This window comes from Sphaeramia orbicularis, chromosome 5 (genome assembly GCF_902148855.1).
Source record: "Sphaeramia orbicularis chromosome 5, fSphaOr1.1, whole genome shotgun sequence".
NCBI lineage: Eukaryota > Metazoa > Chordata > Actinopteri > Kurtiformes > Apogonidae > Sphaeramia > Sphaeramia orbicularis.
This window is the reverse complement of record NC_043961.1, coordinates 14,839,080-14,858,422: the sequence shown is the minus strand read 5'-3', so window position 1 is coordinate 14,858,422 and position 19,343 is coordinate 14,839,080. Positions and strand designations below refer to the sequence as shown.

Genomic DNA, 19,343 nt, shown 5'->3' with positions numbered 1-19,343 from the left:
GAAGCACTTTGTGACATGTTGTTTTAAAAAGTGCTATATAAACAAAGCTTTACTTACTTACTTACTGTATTACTCTGAACTTTCAAAGTTCCTGGTGCGTTTCCACCGAAAATTACCCTGGTAACTGACCCTCCCCCGGCCCCGAATTTACACCAAAGAAGTTCCTGGTAGGGAGGTAGTACTTTCCAGATTACCAGGAACTTTAAGGGGCGGGGCTGTGTGCTGGAGAAGGCTGAGTGGTGGACTAGACTGGCAGCATTTCCGCATTCTGTTCACCGCCAATATTTAACTCATTTAATTTCCACAAGCTTTGTATTTTGATAATTCGGAAAATGGACCAAAAGAGAAGCTAAAACAAGTGGACGGATGATGAGGAAATTCAGTCGGACTTTGAACAACATGAAACGAGCGAGTAAAAGCTGTCGGAGCCAAATATAAAACACAAGCCTAAAGAAATACGAGAAAAGCCCAAGAAATTTATGTAAGATTAAAAGAAACTAAAGGACCACAACAGTCGCAGTGGATCCGACTGTCGAACAAACCAATGGTATGTATATCAGAAATATTCACTGTTTAGTTGGTTCCCTGCTGTAACAGTATCAGTGGCATCAGCTGTTTAGTCCAAAGTGAAGTCCAGTTAACCTAATGCTAACTGGTCAACAGTCTGACGCTAAACCTAAATCACAGACCCGACCCTCGGCCCCCTGGTGGTATGGCCACGGTCTTTGACGTGGGCAGTGTGAGGTAGCTGGCTCGAAGGCATCCACCCCGATCTCTTGTACAGGAAAAATTAAAAATGGTCACTCCACAGTGGACAGGCTGTCTCCTAAATGGTCTGAGAGTGGTCCAACTGTGGAGTGGACTAGGTCGACATTCAACAATAAAATAAAATAAAAATAAAAAAAAATAAAAAAAACAAAGGAGAGGGAAAAAAAAATAATAAAGGGGGGGGTTAGGAGGAATACCCTTTGACTGGCCATGGCTGGTCTCGTCCTTGGGCTGTGGTTATGCTGCTGGGGGTTGTGTGGGGGGTTGACGGTGTCCTCCCCTCTTTGGTCTCTGTGTGCTGCTGCCCCCCCCCCCCCCCCCCCCCCCCCACAGTAGCCATATTCATTTAAACTGATTCATATAAACTCAAAACAGATAGTAACTGATACAAATACATTGTTACAAATATTAAATTATTTAACTAGTAGTATTGTGGCTGCCTCCGCCGCTACCGCTGCCACTATAATTCTAGCAAATTAGGCTACTGGTATTTTTAAATATTTTTGTATTATCACAACAATTATTATTTTCCCCCTCACTCCCCCCTCTCTCTTTCTCACTTTCATTTACACCCCCCTCTTCCCCTTTTCCCTATCACCCCTAACCAAGCTATATGGTTTAGGGGCCGTTTACACGGCGTCAGATTCAGTCGACTCCGGGAAGATTTCATCGCGGATTAGCCTTCTGTTAACATGGAAACGGTGCCTAGAGTGCCTGAATCCGGAAACTTTTGATACCAGGGTCCAGGGTGGAATGTTATCGATACGCTCCGCATTCCATCTCTGTGTTAACGCGAATCGGAGCGTTCCGGGGTAAAATATGACGTCACCGCATGCGCGCGCAGCCAAGAACCGCCAGTTAACCCACTCCAGGCCAGTTGGTGGCGGTAATGCGCCTCCAAGCTGGTTTGCCAGCCTCTATGACACAATAAAGCTGCAGAAAAAGAAGGAACAACCACAACAACAATGGCCGGTTTCAGAACAACATACGTGCTGCTAACTGTGCTCAGCTCATCTGTCCAGACAAAGAAGTCCTGCGTCTTTGTACGACCACTTGCCATTGTTGCTTGTAAATAGTGTTGTCCGCCTATTCTTCTTCTTCTCATTTAAAGGCTGTCTAAACCGGAAATCGTTTGTGCGCAGGCGCGTGTTTTACCGCCACTGTTTCACTACAGCTCTACATCACCAGCTACTGGTCTGGCATGGCCACTACAGCGTATTCAGCCGTCCTCGCGGACTCATGTGAATGCAGATCGTTATCATAGCGGCTTCGTCTTAACGTGGAATGATTTTATAACGCAAAAGAGAAATCTTTGCGGAATTGGATCTTTGTGTTGCCATGTAAACGTAGCCTTAGTTGCTATTTACATTTACAATCTTTTTCATTGTAATATGACGTTGTTGTTTGTCAATACTCTGTCATTATTGTTTTTGGTTTGTTTATTTGTTTGAGTTTCCCTTTGTTTATGTGTTGTTGTTGTTTTTCTGTCCACATTGTCTTGTTAACTATCACTAATAAAAAAAAAAATTAAAAAAAACCTAAATCACAGAACTGGATGTATTTGTGTTGTTGCCATGAGCGGAACACTGATTTATTCTTGATATTTGTGATTTCCACCTGAAACGGACCGGACGGACTCGCCTCTTTTTCTGAACCTGCGGCTCGTTTGTGTCCTGGTCCATCATCTCCTGTCCTTTACAACGGCCCAGGTCAGACAGGTCACATGTCACACCACACTGGTAGGAATCAGTCATCATGTGTTCTGTTATTCATTTTAGCATTTTTATTACTTTTCCTGTAGGAAAGGGAAAAAGGGAGCAGGGCATAATTATGAGACAATTCATAAGTATGCCCTGCATCAAAATAATCCCTGATAATTCCTCCAGTGGTAGCCATATTTAAATATAAAGTTCCAGTTTTCACACCTGTCAGAAAGACAATCCAATCAGCATCCACATCCTGGTCAGGGCAGGTGCCTACCTTATCCGATAGGACCTTTTGTTGTTTGCTTGATTTTCTTTTTCTTGTGTGTTTTTTTTCTTGTTTGTGTGATATTCTTTTTCTTGTTTGTGCGGTTTTTATTCTTGTGTCTTTCTTTTTCTTGTGTGTTTTATTTTTCTTGTTTGCGTGATTTTCTTTTTCTTTGTGTGTTATGTTTTTTTTTGTGTGTGTGTGTGTCTTTTTGTTTTTCTTGTGTGCTTTGTGATTTGTCGTAGTTTGCCCTTCAGGGCCACCGTAGGTCTGTCTTCAGGACCAACTATCACCCCTTAATGACTAGCCATGACCCAAATTAATAGAAGTTATACTTTTCAAATGTATTTAATGTAAAGATTGCATGTTTTGAACCTGAGTTAATATAGAATATCAGAGTATGAAAACATAGCAGACCAGATTAATGATGAACCAAACTGACCAGCATATAAAACCCAAGTACAAACAAAATACAGGGTGGGGAAGCAAAATTTACAATGAACATTTAGTTGTTTTTTCTCAGCAGGCACTTCGTCAATTGTTTTGAAACCAAACATATATTGGTGTCATAATCACACCTAACACTATTATCCATACCTTTTCAGAAACTTTTGCCCATATGAGTAATCAGGAAAGCAAACGTCAAAGAGTGTGTGATTTGCTGAATGCACTCGTCACACCAAAGGAGATTTCAAAAATAGTTGGAGTGTCCATAAAGACTGTTTATAATGTAAAGAAGAGAATGACTATGAGCAAAACTATTACGAGAAAGTCTGGAAGATACTATTAAAGAAGAATGGGAGAAGTTGTCACCCGAATATTTGAGGAACACTTGCGCAAGTTTCAGGAAGTGTGTGAAGGCAGTTACTGAGAAAGAAGGAGGACACATAGAATAAAAACATTTTCTATTATGTCAGTTTTCTTGTGGCAAATAAATTCTCATGACTTTCAATAAACTAATTGGTCATACACTGTCTTTCAATCCCTGCCTCAAAATATTGTAAATTTTGCTTCCCCACCCTGTATACACTGCAAAAAAGGCCATTAGACTGATAAATACTGCAGGAAGTAGACCATACAAATAAACATTTTCTAAAATTACAACTTCTAAAATTTCCAGATTTGATTGAGTTTAAAACAGTCCAACTAAGAAAATATATGGAAAAGTACATCTTCACTTAGTTGGAGAGAATTTGCATGGAAAAGTGGGATTCGCTTTTTTAGAACACCTGCACAAAAAGGTTTAAATGTAGATACATTGTTCTGGAGACAGTGTGGGGTGAAAAAAGCTCATCACCATCCTATTTTTTGGAGCTGTCCCAAATTATCTGCCTTTTGGGAAAAAATTAGGAACAGTATTGACAAAGTCATGACAATAAAAACGCCTTTAAATTTTGAGAATATGCTCTTAGGTAAACGACCAGGTGGTATAAAAGGATTTTGTAAAACATATCTGTGGAATATCATGATGATTGCCAGCAAAAAAAGGGGGCCCTAGGAAATGGTTGACAGACAAGACACCCTCACTGGACGAATGGAAGGACCTTGTTAAAGAAATCGCTCAAATGGAAGAACTCACCTTTACACTAAGACTGGACCGTGACAAATTCAAGGAATGCTGGACTTTATAAATACTTAAAAAGAACATACTTGACGTCCATTGTTCAATTGCTACTCAATTGTTCTCTTTGTTTGTTTGTTTTTTTGTTTGTTTTTTGTCTTGTTTTATAAAAAACCAAAACTATCGATGTATAAAATATGTAAATTGTGCATTGTAAACCAAATAAAAACTTGAATTAAAAAAAAAAGTTACAACTAATATTGAAAGCTCGACATAAATTACTTCCAAATAAATCAGAATTTGTTCTCAGAGAGAATAATTTTACATTTTTTGTTCATTTTTGTCCAATTCGTTGGCTTTTCTTTTTTTTATGTGCTCATTTTGTTGATTATTTTGCTCATTTTCAGTTAAACTGTGTCATCTTTTTTGGATTATTTTTCTCATCCTTTTGCTCGTCTGTGAAAATTCGCCACAGGTACCGTTTAAATGATGGAGGACAACAGCCCTCGGAGTAATTATGATGCATGTACTTACTCATAATCATGATGTTGGCGTTGGACAGCAGGGTCCCGTGTTTGTTGGAGGCCTCACACTGGTAGACGGCGCTGTCGGACTCTTTGGCGTTATGCAAAACTATCGTGTCGTCAAATACCCTCCTGTTGGCTGAGGGCGACTCTGCAAATCGAACAAACATAAACAAAGCTGATCAGTTTTATATTAACCCTTTCATGCACAGTGCTCACTACAGTGGACAGCTGTTCAAAGGTGTTCTCTTGTATTTTCATGGATTTTGTTGTTTTAGTTCCAGATCAGCCGACACAGTGGACACTTATGCACCATCCCAAACACTGACATTCAGATCATTACTGTAACTTTGCTGTTCTTGATAAACCTGATCTGCACTAACATGTTTGAGTGCGAAAAAAATGTTAAATATTAGATTTTAATTAAGTTTTTTTGTTTGTTTGTTTTTTTAAACAAAAAGTTATTGTTTTTGAGTAATAACTGGTATTTGAGTATGTTAAAATGTGAGAAAACAAAGTTTAGCGGCATTAAAAATGTTTTTATTTCATAGTTTTCCCACAGTATATCAGTAAATATGTGTTTCTTTGCTTCTAAAATTAAACACGATGTCCAGCTGAATGGACAGTTTCGTAACTCCAAGAGAAATACGTTTATAAAAAAAATTTAATTGCATTGTTCTTTTTCATGCCTAAACTAGAATAAAAACACTCAGGAAAAAAAATCTTGATTAAAGTGCTTATAATTCATGCATGAAAGGGTTAATATGCACATATTTACCATTAACTTGTTGGTTTACAGCAGGGGTGCCTAAGTTTTTGTGAAAAGATAGTCGTAAATATAAACATTTTCATTTGACTTTTTTATACTTAAACAGAGGAATATTTGTTTGAGTTGTCAATATTTATAAGTTATATTGATAGTATTTTACTGCTCTGACCCACTTGAGATCATTTTGGTCATTATGTGGAACCTGAACTAAAATGATTTACACTGTTTATAACACCCACAGTGTTTCCTGCCCGGGTCCACTATCTTCATATCCTTCTTTTCAGAATCAGAATCAGAACATTTTATTAATCCCTGGGGGAAATTATTGTGTGTTACAGTTACATCAGGTAAAAAAAAAAGTAACAGGACAAAAATTATCAGTATAAATAAATAAATAAACATGTAAAGCTCTAAATATACATATATATATGTATATATATATATATATATATATATATATATATATATATATATATATATATATATATATAGCTCTAAATATATATATACTAAATATACATATTAAAAACACTATTAAAGCACAATTAGAACAGCAGTTGTATGATATGTACTAGATGATATATTATCAATATGATAATTAAAAGAAATACACACAAATAAGTGTACAAAACTATTTAATTTGTTTTGTCCTTGTCATGTTGAATTTACTTCAGCTGTAAATTTAGCCTGTTCTCGTCGTCTTGTCTCCGTTAGCGGTGCCTACGGAGTTAAATTCTGTATTTCATCACGCTACCACTGATTACATTCACAGCAGGGGAGCAATTTGCAGCGATTCTGTTCTCCAGCGGCGTTCTGCAGCCGCGGACGAAGATTGGTTTCATTTTTAAAATGAAAATGCATCAGTGTGGAACAGCTTAAGTCTTCAGAGCATGTTCCCCGTTCTAACGAGAGGTCGTACTCATTATGAGGAGTTTACTGACGAACAATGACGGGAGGTAAAATCACCTGAAAAAGCAAACAATGAGCAAAGTATTTTAAAGTCTGAGTGTACGGACAACTGCTTTATTTAATCAAAAGGCAGTAAGTATGAGATTATACTGTGAATCCCACTAATGTCCTAGTGTTTGTACAGACAGTCACATTTAGTTTTGGCTCCTTTGGCTTCATTACATGTGAATAATGAGGCTTACGCTGTCGGGGGTTGACAGCAAGGGGACATCCCTGAAAACCCCCCAATCCTCTGCTATATATAAATCTATCTATACTAATTCTAATCTAATATCTTTATTCTATTGTTTTTATTTGATAGTGGTTTATTATTCTTATTTATCTATTTATTTTATTTATTTATTTATTTTGTCGGTTTTAATTGTGTGGCTTTTTATGTTTTTTAATCTATTCTTGTATTTTATTCTTCTATTTGGGTTTTATTTATTCTTCTGTGTAGCACTGTTTTCTTTTTAGTACAGTTTCAATGTATTTAAATCTATTCTGTATTTTATTCTTCTATTTTGGTTTTAATTATTCTTCTGTACAGCACTTTGGCCCACTGCAGTTGTTTTAACCCTTTCACGCACAGTGGTCACTACAGTGGACAGCTGTTCAAAGGTGTTCTCTTGTATATTCATGGATTTTGTTGTTTTAGTTCCATATCAGCCAGCATAGTGGACACTTATGCATCATCCCATAAACTGCAGTTCATACCATTACTGTAACTTTGCTATTCTAGATAAATCTGCAGCAACATGTTTGAGTGGAAAAAATTGTGAATTGTTAGACAAAAAGTTTTTGTTTTGTTTTTTTTGCATATTATATCCATGCAGGTATGTTAAAATGTGAGAAAACATCATATTATCAGCATTTATTTCATAGTTTTCTCACAGTATATCAGTAAATACATGTTTCTTTGCTTCTAACATTAAACACATGGTGTCCAGCTCAGTGGACATTTTCGTAACTCCATGAAAAATAGGATCATAAAAAATCAATCGCATTGTTTTTTTTTGTTTTTTTTGTTTGTTTTTTTTTTCCATGCCTAAATGTCTAGAATAAAATCTTGATTAAGGTTCTCATAATTCATGAATGAAAGGGTTAAAGTGCTTTACAAATAAAGTTGGATTGGAGTGGATAATAATTGTTAGACAATCGATATGAACTCAGTTTGAGCTACACCTACGACCTGATAGTGGAATTATATTAGAACTAGAAAAGCACTCGGAGAGCGCAGACATCCGCCAAGGCAGATCAGTTAAATTTAATAATTTGTTCCTTGTGCCAGTATCACCATTTCCTGAAAATTTCATCAAAATCCTTCCATAACTTTTTGAGTTATCTTGGTAAACAGACAAACAAAAAAACTGCCACCCCGTCGCCCCCCCTGCCCCCCGATCACCACCAAAATTTTGTCATTTATTCCTTGTGCCAGTATCAACATTTCCCGAAAATTTCATCTAAATCCTTTCATAATTTTTTGAGTTATCTTGCTAACAGTCACAAAACAAACAAAAAATTTGCCCCCCTATCCCCCCCGGTCGTCCCTCCCTCCCCCACTCACCACCAAAATTTTATCGTTTGTTCCTTGTGCCAGTATCGATATTTCTTGAAAATTTCATGAAAATCCATCCATAACTTTTTGAGTTATCTTGCTAACAGACAGAAAAACAAGCAAAAAATATGCTCCCCCCCATTGCCCCCACTAATCACCACCAAAATTTTGTCATTTGTTCCTTGTGCCAGTATCAATATTTCCCGAAAATTTCATCTAAATCTTTCCATAACTTTTTGAGTTATCTTGCTAACAGACATACAAACAAACCCCCCCCCCCCCCCCCCCCCCCCGTCGTCCCCCCCTCCCCCGCTCACCACCAAAATTTTATTATTTGTTCCTTGTGCCAGTATCGACATTTCCGGAAATTTCCTGAAAATCCGTCCATACCTTTTTGAGTTATTTTGCTAACAGACAAAAAAACAAGCAAAAAATTCATCCCCCCCATTGCATCCCCCCAAATCACCACCAAAATTTTATCATTTCTTCCTTGTGCCAGTATCAACAATTCCCGAAAATTTCATCTAAATCCTTTCATAATTTTTTGAGTTATCTTGCTAACAGTCACACGAATAAACAAAAAATTTGCGCCTCCCTCCCTCGATCACCACCAAACTTGTATATTTTGTTCCTTGTGCCAGTATCAACATTTCCTGAAAATTTCATCTAAATCCTTCCACAACTTTTTGAGTTATCTTGGTAAACAGACAAACAAAAAATTCGTCCCCCCCCGTCGCCCCCGTCGTCCCCCCCGATCACCACCAAAATTTTATCATTTGTTCCTTGTGCCAGTATCAACAATTCCCGAAAATTTCATCTAAATCCTTTCATAATTTTTTGAGTTATCTTGCTAACAGTCACACGAATAAACAAAAAATTTGCCCCCCCATCCCCCCTGTTGTCCCCCCCCCACCCACCCCCCGATCACCACCAAAATTTTATCATTTGTTCCTTGTGCCAGTATCAACATTTCCCGAAAATTTCATCCAAATCCTTCCATAACTTTTTGAGTTATCTTGCTAACAGACAAACAAACAACACCCCCCCACCGCAACCCCGATCACCACCAAAATTTTATCACTTGTTCCTTGTGCCAGTATTGACATCTCCTGAAAATTTCCTGAAAATCCGTCCATAACTTTTTGACTTCATGTTCCTAACAGACAGACAAACAGACAAACCCCGATGAAAACATTACCTCCTTGGCAGACGTAATAAACGGTGATAAATCTCCTACGAAAAGTTAAAAACAGAGAAGATTTCAATTGGAACTGCCCCAAAAGTAACACTAGGTCTTTACGGGTGAACTGTGAGTGCGACTTATCCATCCTACATTTACTTATTCTGCTGTAAACCACTCCAAATGCTTCCAAAAGTCCAAACCTTCTCATTATAAACACAGACTTACACCCTGTCCTGTAAACCCTCTTACTTCAGTCTTATTCACTATTCCAGACTCCACCTGCCTCATCCTGGTTCCCTGTGGTGTAATGATCCTCCATAATCGGCCCAGAGTGCAGACATCGGCCCCATTTTCAGCCTAAAATCCAGCCTCTTACCACTTCTTTTACCTAAAGTCTCCAAATCCTCCATCGGCGCTCGCCCAGACTACAGCGGAGGTTTTTACACGCAACAGTTACAGCGACAAAGTCATTTTCACTGAGAGAAAATAGAACATGTTGAATGCTGCCTTTACAGTAATCTGAGTGGACTGGTGACACGTTCATGTACATTAGAGATTAACCCTCCGCTATCCTGTCCAGCAAGGCCCTTACTAAGCACCAAGTATGCCTTTTTGGCACACTTGTGGAATAATGTCAAAAATTTTCCATACATTTTTAAAAAAAAATTCTTTTACACTTTTTTTTCTATTTCATCAACTTGAGCCGTAATTAAAAATAATAAATACTCAGTAATTGTCACATTTTTTAACCCTTTAAGTGCCGTGTTTGGAATGTACAGGGTGGGGAAGCAAAATTTACAATGAACATTTAGTTGTTTTTTCTCCGCAGGCACTTCGTCAATTGTTTTGAAACCAAATGTATATTGATGTCATAATCATACCTAACACTATTATCCATACCTTTTCAGAAACTTTTGCCCATATGAGTAATCAGGAAAGCAAACGTCAAAGAGTGTGTGATTTGCTGAATGCACTCGTCACACCAAAGGAGATTTCAAAAATAGTTGGAGTGTCCATAAAGACTGTTTATAATGGAAAGAAGAGAATGACTATGAGCAAAACTATTACGAGAAAGTCTGGAAGTGGAGGAAGCAACAAAAAACGTACCAAAGCTTTTATTAAAGCTCTCAAATCCAAAATCCTAAAGGATCCAACCAAATCCATGAGAAAAATGGCAATTGAACTTGAGGTAGACAACAAGACCGTTAGAAATGCAGTAAAATATGATTTGAAGTTAAAATCTTACACAAGAACACCAAAACACTTGTTGACAACAGCAACAAATCCAACTTTAGCAATTTTTGGGAATCATGTTTATGGCCGCCTTCTAGCCCAGATCTAAACCCTCTGGATTCTGCTATTTGGGGCGTTTTCGAACATGCTACCAATAGAACATCACACAGCGATGTCGACTTTCTTAAAGATATTATTAAAGAAGAATGGGAGAAGTTGTCACCCGAATATTTGAGGAACACTTGCGCAAGTTTCAGGACGCATGTGAAGGCAGTTATTGAGAAAGAAGGAGGACACACAGAATAAAAACATTTTCTATTATGTCAATTTTCTTGTGGCAAATAAATTCTCATGACTTTCAATAAACTAATTGGTCATACACTGTCTTTCAATCCCTGCCTCAAAATATTGTAAATTTTGCTTCCCCACCCTGTATATGCTGGTTTTTGTACATTTATACAATGGATTTATAAATGTTCCACTACAAAGAACCAGAAAAGTGACTGTACTGTAATGTGCAGACACTGTTTTGAGGTGGATGTGCTAACTCTGAGACAAACACTCCTTTTGAATAAAACCCATTCTCTCATTAATTCTCAGAATTTCGCATTTTGGCCTAAGACTGTATCTTAGAAACTACAACCAACTGGTGCTTTTGATTTAATTTTTCTTTATTAGTGACTCAAATTTGGTAAAGTTTAACTACTTTTATTCTGGAAGCATTTTACTTGTAGGCCAGTGCTATCTACTAGGCCCACTTTTATGTTCATATTCAAATGTCCATTTACAATAATGGCACCACAGGTACAATGCTGCTAGTGTATATAATGCACCTTTTTGGTGTCTGCTTCTCAGTTTCTCTTAGATGTCTTAGCAGGACCAGGCAGGTGAAATAAATCTTTCCATTCTCTGTTCGGTTCAGTTTTTTGACTGTGACTGTGTCTGAGCAGGTTGAAGTGTATGAACGCATGCAGTCACATGATCGGGTCAATCAAGATATGCCCTCTCAGATATTATATCCTGCATTTTATTTGAACTTGAGTTTTATTAGGAAAAGTGTGGTGTTTTAATTATAATGAAATATATATTGAATCATTAAAAAATATTTTTATTAGTAATTTTTTTTTTTTTGTTACTAGAAATTTGAGGCGACTCCATTTGAATTTCAGGCGACCCCACGTTGAAAAACACTGGGTTATTACAGGGTGGGGAAGCAAAATTTACAATGAACATTTAGTTGTTTTTTCTCAGCAGGCACTACGTCAATTGTTTTGAAACCAAACATATATTGATGTCATAATCATACCTAACACTATTATCCATACCTTTTCAGAAACTTTTGCCCATATGAGTAATCAGGAAAGCAAACGTCAAAGAGTGTGTGATTTGCTGAATGCACTCGTCACACCAAAGGAGATTTCAAAAATAGTCGGAGTGTCCATAAAGACTGTTTATAATGTAAAGAAGAGAATGACTATGAGCAAAACTATTACGAGAAAGTCTGGAAGATACTATTAAAGAAGAATGGGAGAAGTCGTCACCCGAATATTTGAGGAACACTTGCGCAAGTTTCAGGAAGCGTGTGAAGGCAGTTATTGAGAAAGAAGGAGGACACATAGAATAAAAACATTTTCTATTATGTCAGTTTTCTTGTGGCAAATAAATTCTTATGACTTTCAATAAACTAATTTTTCATACACTGTCTTTCAATCCCTGCCTCAAAATATTGTAAATTTTGCTTTCCCACCCTGTATGTTATAATTTTTCCGTTCCATCCCACTTCAGATCACATTTTGTTTTATTTTCTTGTATTTTTTTCTCTGAATGTGGTCTCTGAACTCAACCGTCTCTGTTGTACTTAAACTGACCGTGCAGAGGAACGCCGTTGACCTTCCACGTTATCGTCGGCTGAGGACTCCCAGTGGCCGAACACTTTATCAGCACGTTGTTGCCGATCATACTGAGCTGACTCTCGGGCTCGAACACCCACTCTGGAGGCTCTGGGGAAAACACAGAACACAGAAGACGAACGACTGATGAGCGCCAGGACGTGAAAGTAAACACACGCGACGTAGACGCCGATCAAACAAACTGCAGAACGTCGTGTAAATCAGAACAATCAGGTGGGATCGTATCAACCTCCTGTCACTGACACTGAAGAATAAAAAAGGAACGTTAGGGCTCAGTACATGACGGCAATTATGTGGAAGTGTGAAGTTTCTGACACTTTCAGTCAGATTCAGACAAATAAATTACAAAGGGATTGAATGCAAAGATCCACAACATACTATCACAATTGGACTGTACGATAATAATATACTATATATAACTATATAAATATGAAATAACATGTAGACTACTACATAATAACCTCTACCCATAAGATGTAAACATATGCAAGAGTTTAACCCATAAAGACCCAGCTCTACTTTTGAGGCAGCTCTCTATATTTAACCTTTATTAAATCATTTATCACCATTTATTGTAATATTACCGTCTGTATTTTGCTTTTTTTTTGTGTGTAAATCATGTATTTTCTTATATTTAATTCACAGATCACGTAGATGTTCATAAAAGCTCAGACTGCAGTTAAATGTCATAATATCAGAAACAGAGAAAAATGAAGAAAATGTGACTTTTTCCAACAAAATTCATCATTAATTGAACATAAACCCAGTGTGTCCATCCACTGTTATTGAACCAACTCCATGGGTTTTACTGTTGTAGAAGATGACGGTGTTTCCACGGTAACTACGGAGCCTCTGAACTTCCAAATGGGTCATATCTGATGACCATAAACAGATGACAAACTGTATTTTACACCAATTATTTACACGTATTGACAGGATTAGTGGATCAACAGGTATTAAACAGTTTACATCAGTAGATGGTTTGGTTGCCAGTGGCTGTTTGGGTCTTTATGGGTTAATGTTGTGTCAAATCATCCTGACAGCTGAACAGAAGGAGTGCATCTGTAAATATTAACCCAAAAAGACTCAGTGTTACTTTTCTGGCAGTTCCCAAATGAAATTTTCTCTATATTTAACCTTTCTTGAGCAATTTATCCCCATTTATTATAATGTTCCTCTGTATTTTGCGTTTCTTCAATAAAAATCTGGTATTTTCCCGTATTTAATTTACTGATCATGTGGATGTTCATAAAAGCTCAGATTGAAGTTAATGTTGTAATATCAGAAACAGAGAAAAATGAAGAAAATGTGACTTTTTCAACAAAATTCATCATTAACTGAACATAAACTCAGTGTGTCCTTTCACTGTCATTGATCCAACTCCATGGGTTTTACTGGTGAATCAATGTTGTAGAAGATGACAGTGTTTCCACGGTAACTACAGAGCCTCTGAATGTCCAAATGGGTCATATCTGATGACCATGAAAAGATGACAAACTGTATTTTACACCAATTATTTACATGTATTGATAGGATTAGTGCAGTGGTTCTCAATCTTTTTCTGTCGGGCCCCCCTTTGGAGGACGAAAAATCTCCAGGCCACCCCCCCCAACCCTAGCAACGTTGTAACAGTGGCGCAATTATAACTTTTATTGAAAGAAACGTCAATATTGTCACAATACTTTTTGCTTTTCCTTGAAGAATTTGTTGTTCAAATTAAAAATAACCTAGATTTTTGCTTGAATAATACAAATACACTCAACAAGACTGCTCCCTGAGACAATATTTTTCCAAATAAAAATTGGAAATGTGCAATTATCTTACAACTATGACAATAAAGTTACTTTTTTTTTAGAACAACAAACAAATTTTGGTAATAAAGATGAACATTTTAACAATATCAGTGGCTACAATGAGCCTGTTTCCATTGCACATCTCAGAACATTAAAGTGCAAACTGTACAAACTGTGCAAAAACAGAAACATTCCACATTTTTCTTTTCCAGTTCAGTCCTTGTCCATTGTCCAAACCTAAACTCTTTGTCTAGTCTCGTGACAGATCACCATGGCTGTAGGTTTGTCTGTTGTACGTCCCTAAAATAAGTCCTGGGTGCTCCAACGCTAAAACATTAGTTCCACCTGCTACATGTTCTAACCAGAAGGAGAAAAAAAAAAACAACCACCCAAGAGTGATCCCATGCCCCCCCTGGCATGCCTTCGTGCCCCCCCTGGGGGGCCCGCCCCACACTTCGAGAAACACTGGATTAGTGGAACAGAAGTTATTAAAAATTTTAAACTGGTAGATGATTTTGGTCGCCAGTGGTTGTTCGGGTCTTTATGGGTTAAATACTAAATATATCCCAAATGCATGGGGTGTCCAAAAACTTGTTTCCACCGCTGTAAAATGAAGCCAAATGAATGAAAAGACAAATAAAAGTGAGTCGCTGTAACTTCTTCTTACCTTCCACGGTCACTGTGAAGTAATGGACGGCCTCTCCCAGCCGGTTCTTGGCCTTACACAGATACTTCCCACTGTCCTCCTGCTCGGCTCGGGGGATGATGAGCAGCTTCCCGTGACTTTCCACTTGCGCTTTTTGGGGGAGTTCATGAGCTACTCTCATCCACTCGACCTCTGGAGTCGGACTGACAGAAAGAAGAAGAAAGAACCTGTGAATCTGCAAAAAACTGCATTATATGGACATGTTGAATTCAGGTGTTTCTTTTCTAACAGAGGTCTGGAATACAAAACAATAATGACAAATGTCAGAATATAGTTTTATATTGGGATAAATATCATCGCATTGGTTAGTTTGGTTTAAATTGTTATATTTGCTTCTAAAATACCTCAGAGATGGTTTTTACTTAATTTCTCTCAACATTGATTTTTTTTTTTAAATCTATGACTATGATTTTAAATGTTTTACCTCTAAATTTATTAAATATTTTTCATGCTCTGACTGTAAATAATTATTTTCTACCACAACTAAACATCTACTTTCTTCACATCTCACTGAGGAAGAAAAAAATTGAAGGAAATATTGATGTTTATAAACTATATGGACAAAAATATTGGGACACATCATGTCTACATCTGTAAGATGTCCTGTTCATGATGATTTTTTTTTTTTTTACTTTTTATTTATTAATTGTCAAAAGAACAAACAATGAACATGAGATCATCATGGGCGTTACAATTAAACTTAAAATGTTCTTTTACATCATGCACACATACATCATTGTACAATTATGGTTGTATTAATCAAGGTGCGTACACAATCCATTTTTCCCAGCGTTCAGTACATTTCTCCAGCTCAAGTCTTAAAGCAAAAGTAAGCCTCTCCATACAGTAAATTTCTTTAATAATCCCACACCAGAGGTCCAAAGTTGGAGGCTGTTCATGATGATTTGAGATTAAAAATATCAATTATTCTTTAAAGTTTAATGGGAAATCCCCCCCCCCAGCGAAATGTGAAGAAAGTAGATGTTTAGTTGTGGTAGAAAAATATTATTTACAGTCAGAGCATGAAAAATATTTTAGAAATTTAGAGTTAGCTCATAGTCATGGATTAAAAAAAAAAAAAAAATCAGTGTTGAGAGAAATTAAGTCAAAACCATCTCTGAGGCATTTTGGAAACAAAGATAACAATTTAAACCAAACTAACCAATACAATGATATTTATCCCAATATAAAACTATATTATTGTTATTATTGTTTTGTATCCCAGACCCCTGTTAGAAAAGAAACACCTGTCCACATACTTTTGTCCATATAGTGTGTATATGTTGTGTATTTGTGAGCTGTTATGTGTGTAATCGGACTCACATTCCCTCAGCGATGCACTCCAGTTTCAGGTCTTCTCCTTTGACCAGACGTTTCTCTGATTTGACACCAGGGGGCGTCAGTAGAGCAGGTCCTCTCTGCAGGATGGCATTGGCTGAGAAACAAAGTACAAACCTGTTTTATGCACAGACATTCACACAAATCTGCTTCTTTACTCCAAAAACTTGAATCTCACCTGTTTCTGGACTTGACTTTTCTGAAATGGGGGTGGATGAGATAAAATAAAAAAAACAAAACAAAACAAAAAAAAAAGACAAAGAAACAATATAAAAATGAAACATAAACACAAAGCATGAACATGACTGGATGCATCACTCAGATCAAAATCACAACAGAAAAACCAAGGAGATGCAGACGCCGATAGACGACACAGTGACACCCGGTGGCTTTGAAGTGCAGCTGTGAATATCAACCAGCGGGTCGGAAATGATCAAAACGGCAAGTTGCGTCAGGTCTCGTCACCTACTTGTCTTGACGACGACAGACATGGCGGTTTTCTGCACGATGGTTCGTATTCGAGGGAAGGCGGCGAAGCAGCAGTAGTCTCTCCTACTGTCCTTCTCCTCTGCGTGGGAGAAGTAAAGGTCACCGTTCAGACCCATGGACACGCGCTCGTCCTGTTCGATGTGCTGCAGATCTGAAGGAAAAGAGAGGAGGACCACATGTCAGAGTGATGGGGAAGCAGAACAGGAATAAGAAACAGAAACAGAACCAGGAACAGAGTAAGAATCAGAAACAGACTTAGAATAAGGAACAGAATCAGAACCTGACGCAGAATCTGAATCAAAACCAGAATCAGAATTAGAATCAGAACCAGAATAAGAAACAGTGCCAGAAACAGAATCTGAATCAGAACCAGAATCAGAATCAGAAACAGTGTCAGAATCAGAATCAGAAACAGAATCAGAACCAGCATAAGAACCAGAATAAGAAACAGTGTCAGAATCAGAATCAGAAACAGAATCAGAACCAGCATAAGAACCAGAATAAGAAACAGTGTCAGAAACAGAATCTGAATCAGAACCAGGAACAGAATCAGAATAAGAAAAAGAATCAGAACCTGAATCAGAATCTAAATCAAAACCAGAAACAGAATCAGAACCAGAACCAGAATAAGAAACAGAATACGAAACAGTATCAGAAACAGAATCTGAATCAGAACCAGAAGCAGAAACAGAACCAAAAACAGAATCAGAATAAGAAACAGAATCAGAACCTGAATAAGAACCACAATCTGAATCAGAACCAGAACCAGAAACAAGAAACAGAACCTGAATCAGAATCTGAATCAAAACCAGAATCAATCAGAATCAGAAACAAAATCAGAACCAGCATAAGAACCAGAATAAGAAACAGTGTCAGAAACAGAATCTGAATCAGAACCAGAATCAGAATAAGAAACAGAATCAGAACCTGAATTAGAATCTGAATCAAAACCAGAAACAGAATCAGAACCAGAATAAGAAACAGAATAAGAAACAGAATCAGAACCTGAATAAGAATCACAATCTGAATCAGAACCAGAAACAAGAAACAGAACCTGAATCAGAACCTGAATCAGAATCTGAATCAAAACCAGAAACAGAACCAGAACCAGAATTAGAATCAGAACCAGAGTCAGAATCACAATCAGATTCAGAAACAGAATAAGAGACAGAATCAGAAAGAGAATCTGAATCAGAAACATAATCTTTGTGTGTTAAAATTGCACCATTCAAGTGTAATAAAAAGTGGTAGGAAAGAAATGATCAATACAAAAAAAAAACATACACACACACACACACACACACACACACACACACACAGCTCTAAATAAATACATAAATACATGTTAAAACACTATTAAACACAACTAAAGCAGCAATTTGTGCAATATGTACTAGACATTACATTGTCTTTATGTTCAATAACTGTGCAGTAGACTGACTCAGAACTGTTTACTCAAACCCATCTGTTTAGGACCGCTTTCTCTATGTGACCACAATTGCATTGTCCAGTTTTTACCCTGCCTTTTGTTTTCTACTCTTTTTTTATTGCTCGTTTTACACTCTCCTGTTTACCGTACAGTGTCCTTGAGTGCCAAGAAAGGTGCTTTTAAATAAAATGTATTATTATCATGATTATTACAATCGGTTTACATTTCAGTTATTTCTCCTCTTCTATGTTGATGAATTTATTATTATTATTATTATTATTATTATTATTATTATTGTTATTATTATTATTATTATTATTATTATTATTATTATTATTGTTACTATTATTGTTATTATTATTATTATTATTATTATTATTATTATTATCATTATTATCTGCACTTTGCTCTGTTGTTTTCTATTTTTTCTTTTTTAAATGTATTTATAAACGTTTCATTTCACTACCGATCCTGTGGACTGTAATTTTCTTCATCAATCCAATGCTGAACGACAATAAATAATTAAAGAAATATCCACAAATAAGTGTGTATAAATGGTTGTGTTATTAACATTATGTGGCTATAAGGTGGAGTTAAACAGTCTGATGTGGTTCAGAGGCGCATTTGGTTGGAGTCATGGAGAGGGTGAGTGGACTTGTCCAGTATTGTCCTGGTCTCCAATAACAGTGTCCTCATTGTCCAGCTCCACCCCTACAGTGTCACTGACCTTGGATCAGCCTGTTGTGACCTCTGCCTCTACTCTCCTGTTCTTCGGTCAACTCTAAACCCTGCTGCTCCTCTCTACCTGCACCGTCTGACAGCATCATCTATTCTATTCTGTATCATCACATATTCACAGACGCTGTACGAGGTGAAACAATCCAGACTTTTTGTTGTTTGTTACTGCAAAAAAAAAAAAAAATCTCTCAGACGCACCGTGCATGGTTTTGCTGTAACGCAGTCTGACATCTGATAGATCAAATAGAATGGAAAATGTTAGGGTTTAAGAAGTGAACATGTCACAGGAAAAATAGACTCAATTTAGCCTAAAAAGAGTTCAGGTTCCAACAAGTTCAGTTTGAGAAGTTTTGAAAGATGCCGAAGAATCCAAATTAAGACATACACAAATGGACAAAAGTATGTGGACACATTGAATTCAGGTG

The 19,343-nt window shown here is 37.0% G+C and overlaps 1 protein-coding gene across 1 annotated transcript in view; it reads right to left on the bottom strand.

Moving 5' to 3' along the window:
• Positions 1–19,343, bottom strand: part of chl1b (cell adhesion molecule L1-like b) — a 141,405-nt gene that overhangs the window by 82,236 nt on the left and 39,826 nt on the right. The window contains 6 exon segments of the mRNA XM_030134871.1: positions 4,835–4,975; positions 12,384–12,515; positions 14,886–15,067; positions 16,248–16,359; positions 16,441–16,461; positions 16,732–16,902. Coding sequence (XP_029990731.1) covers positions 4,835–4,975; positions 12,384–12,515; positions 14,886–15,067; positions 16,248–16,359; positions 16,441–16,461; positions 16,732–16,902 — 759 coding nt within the window.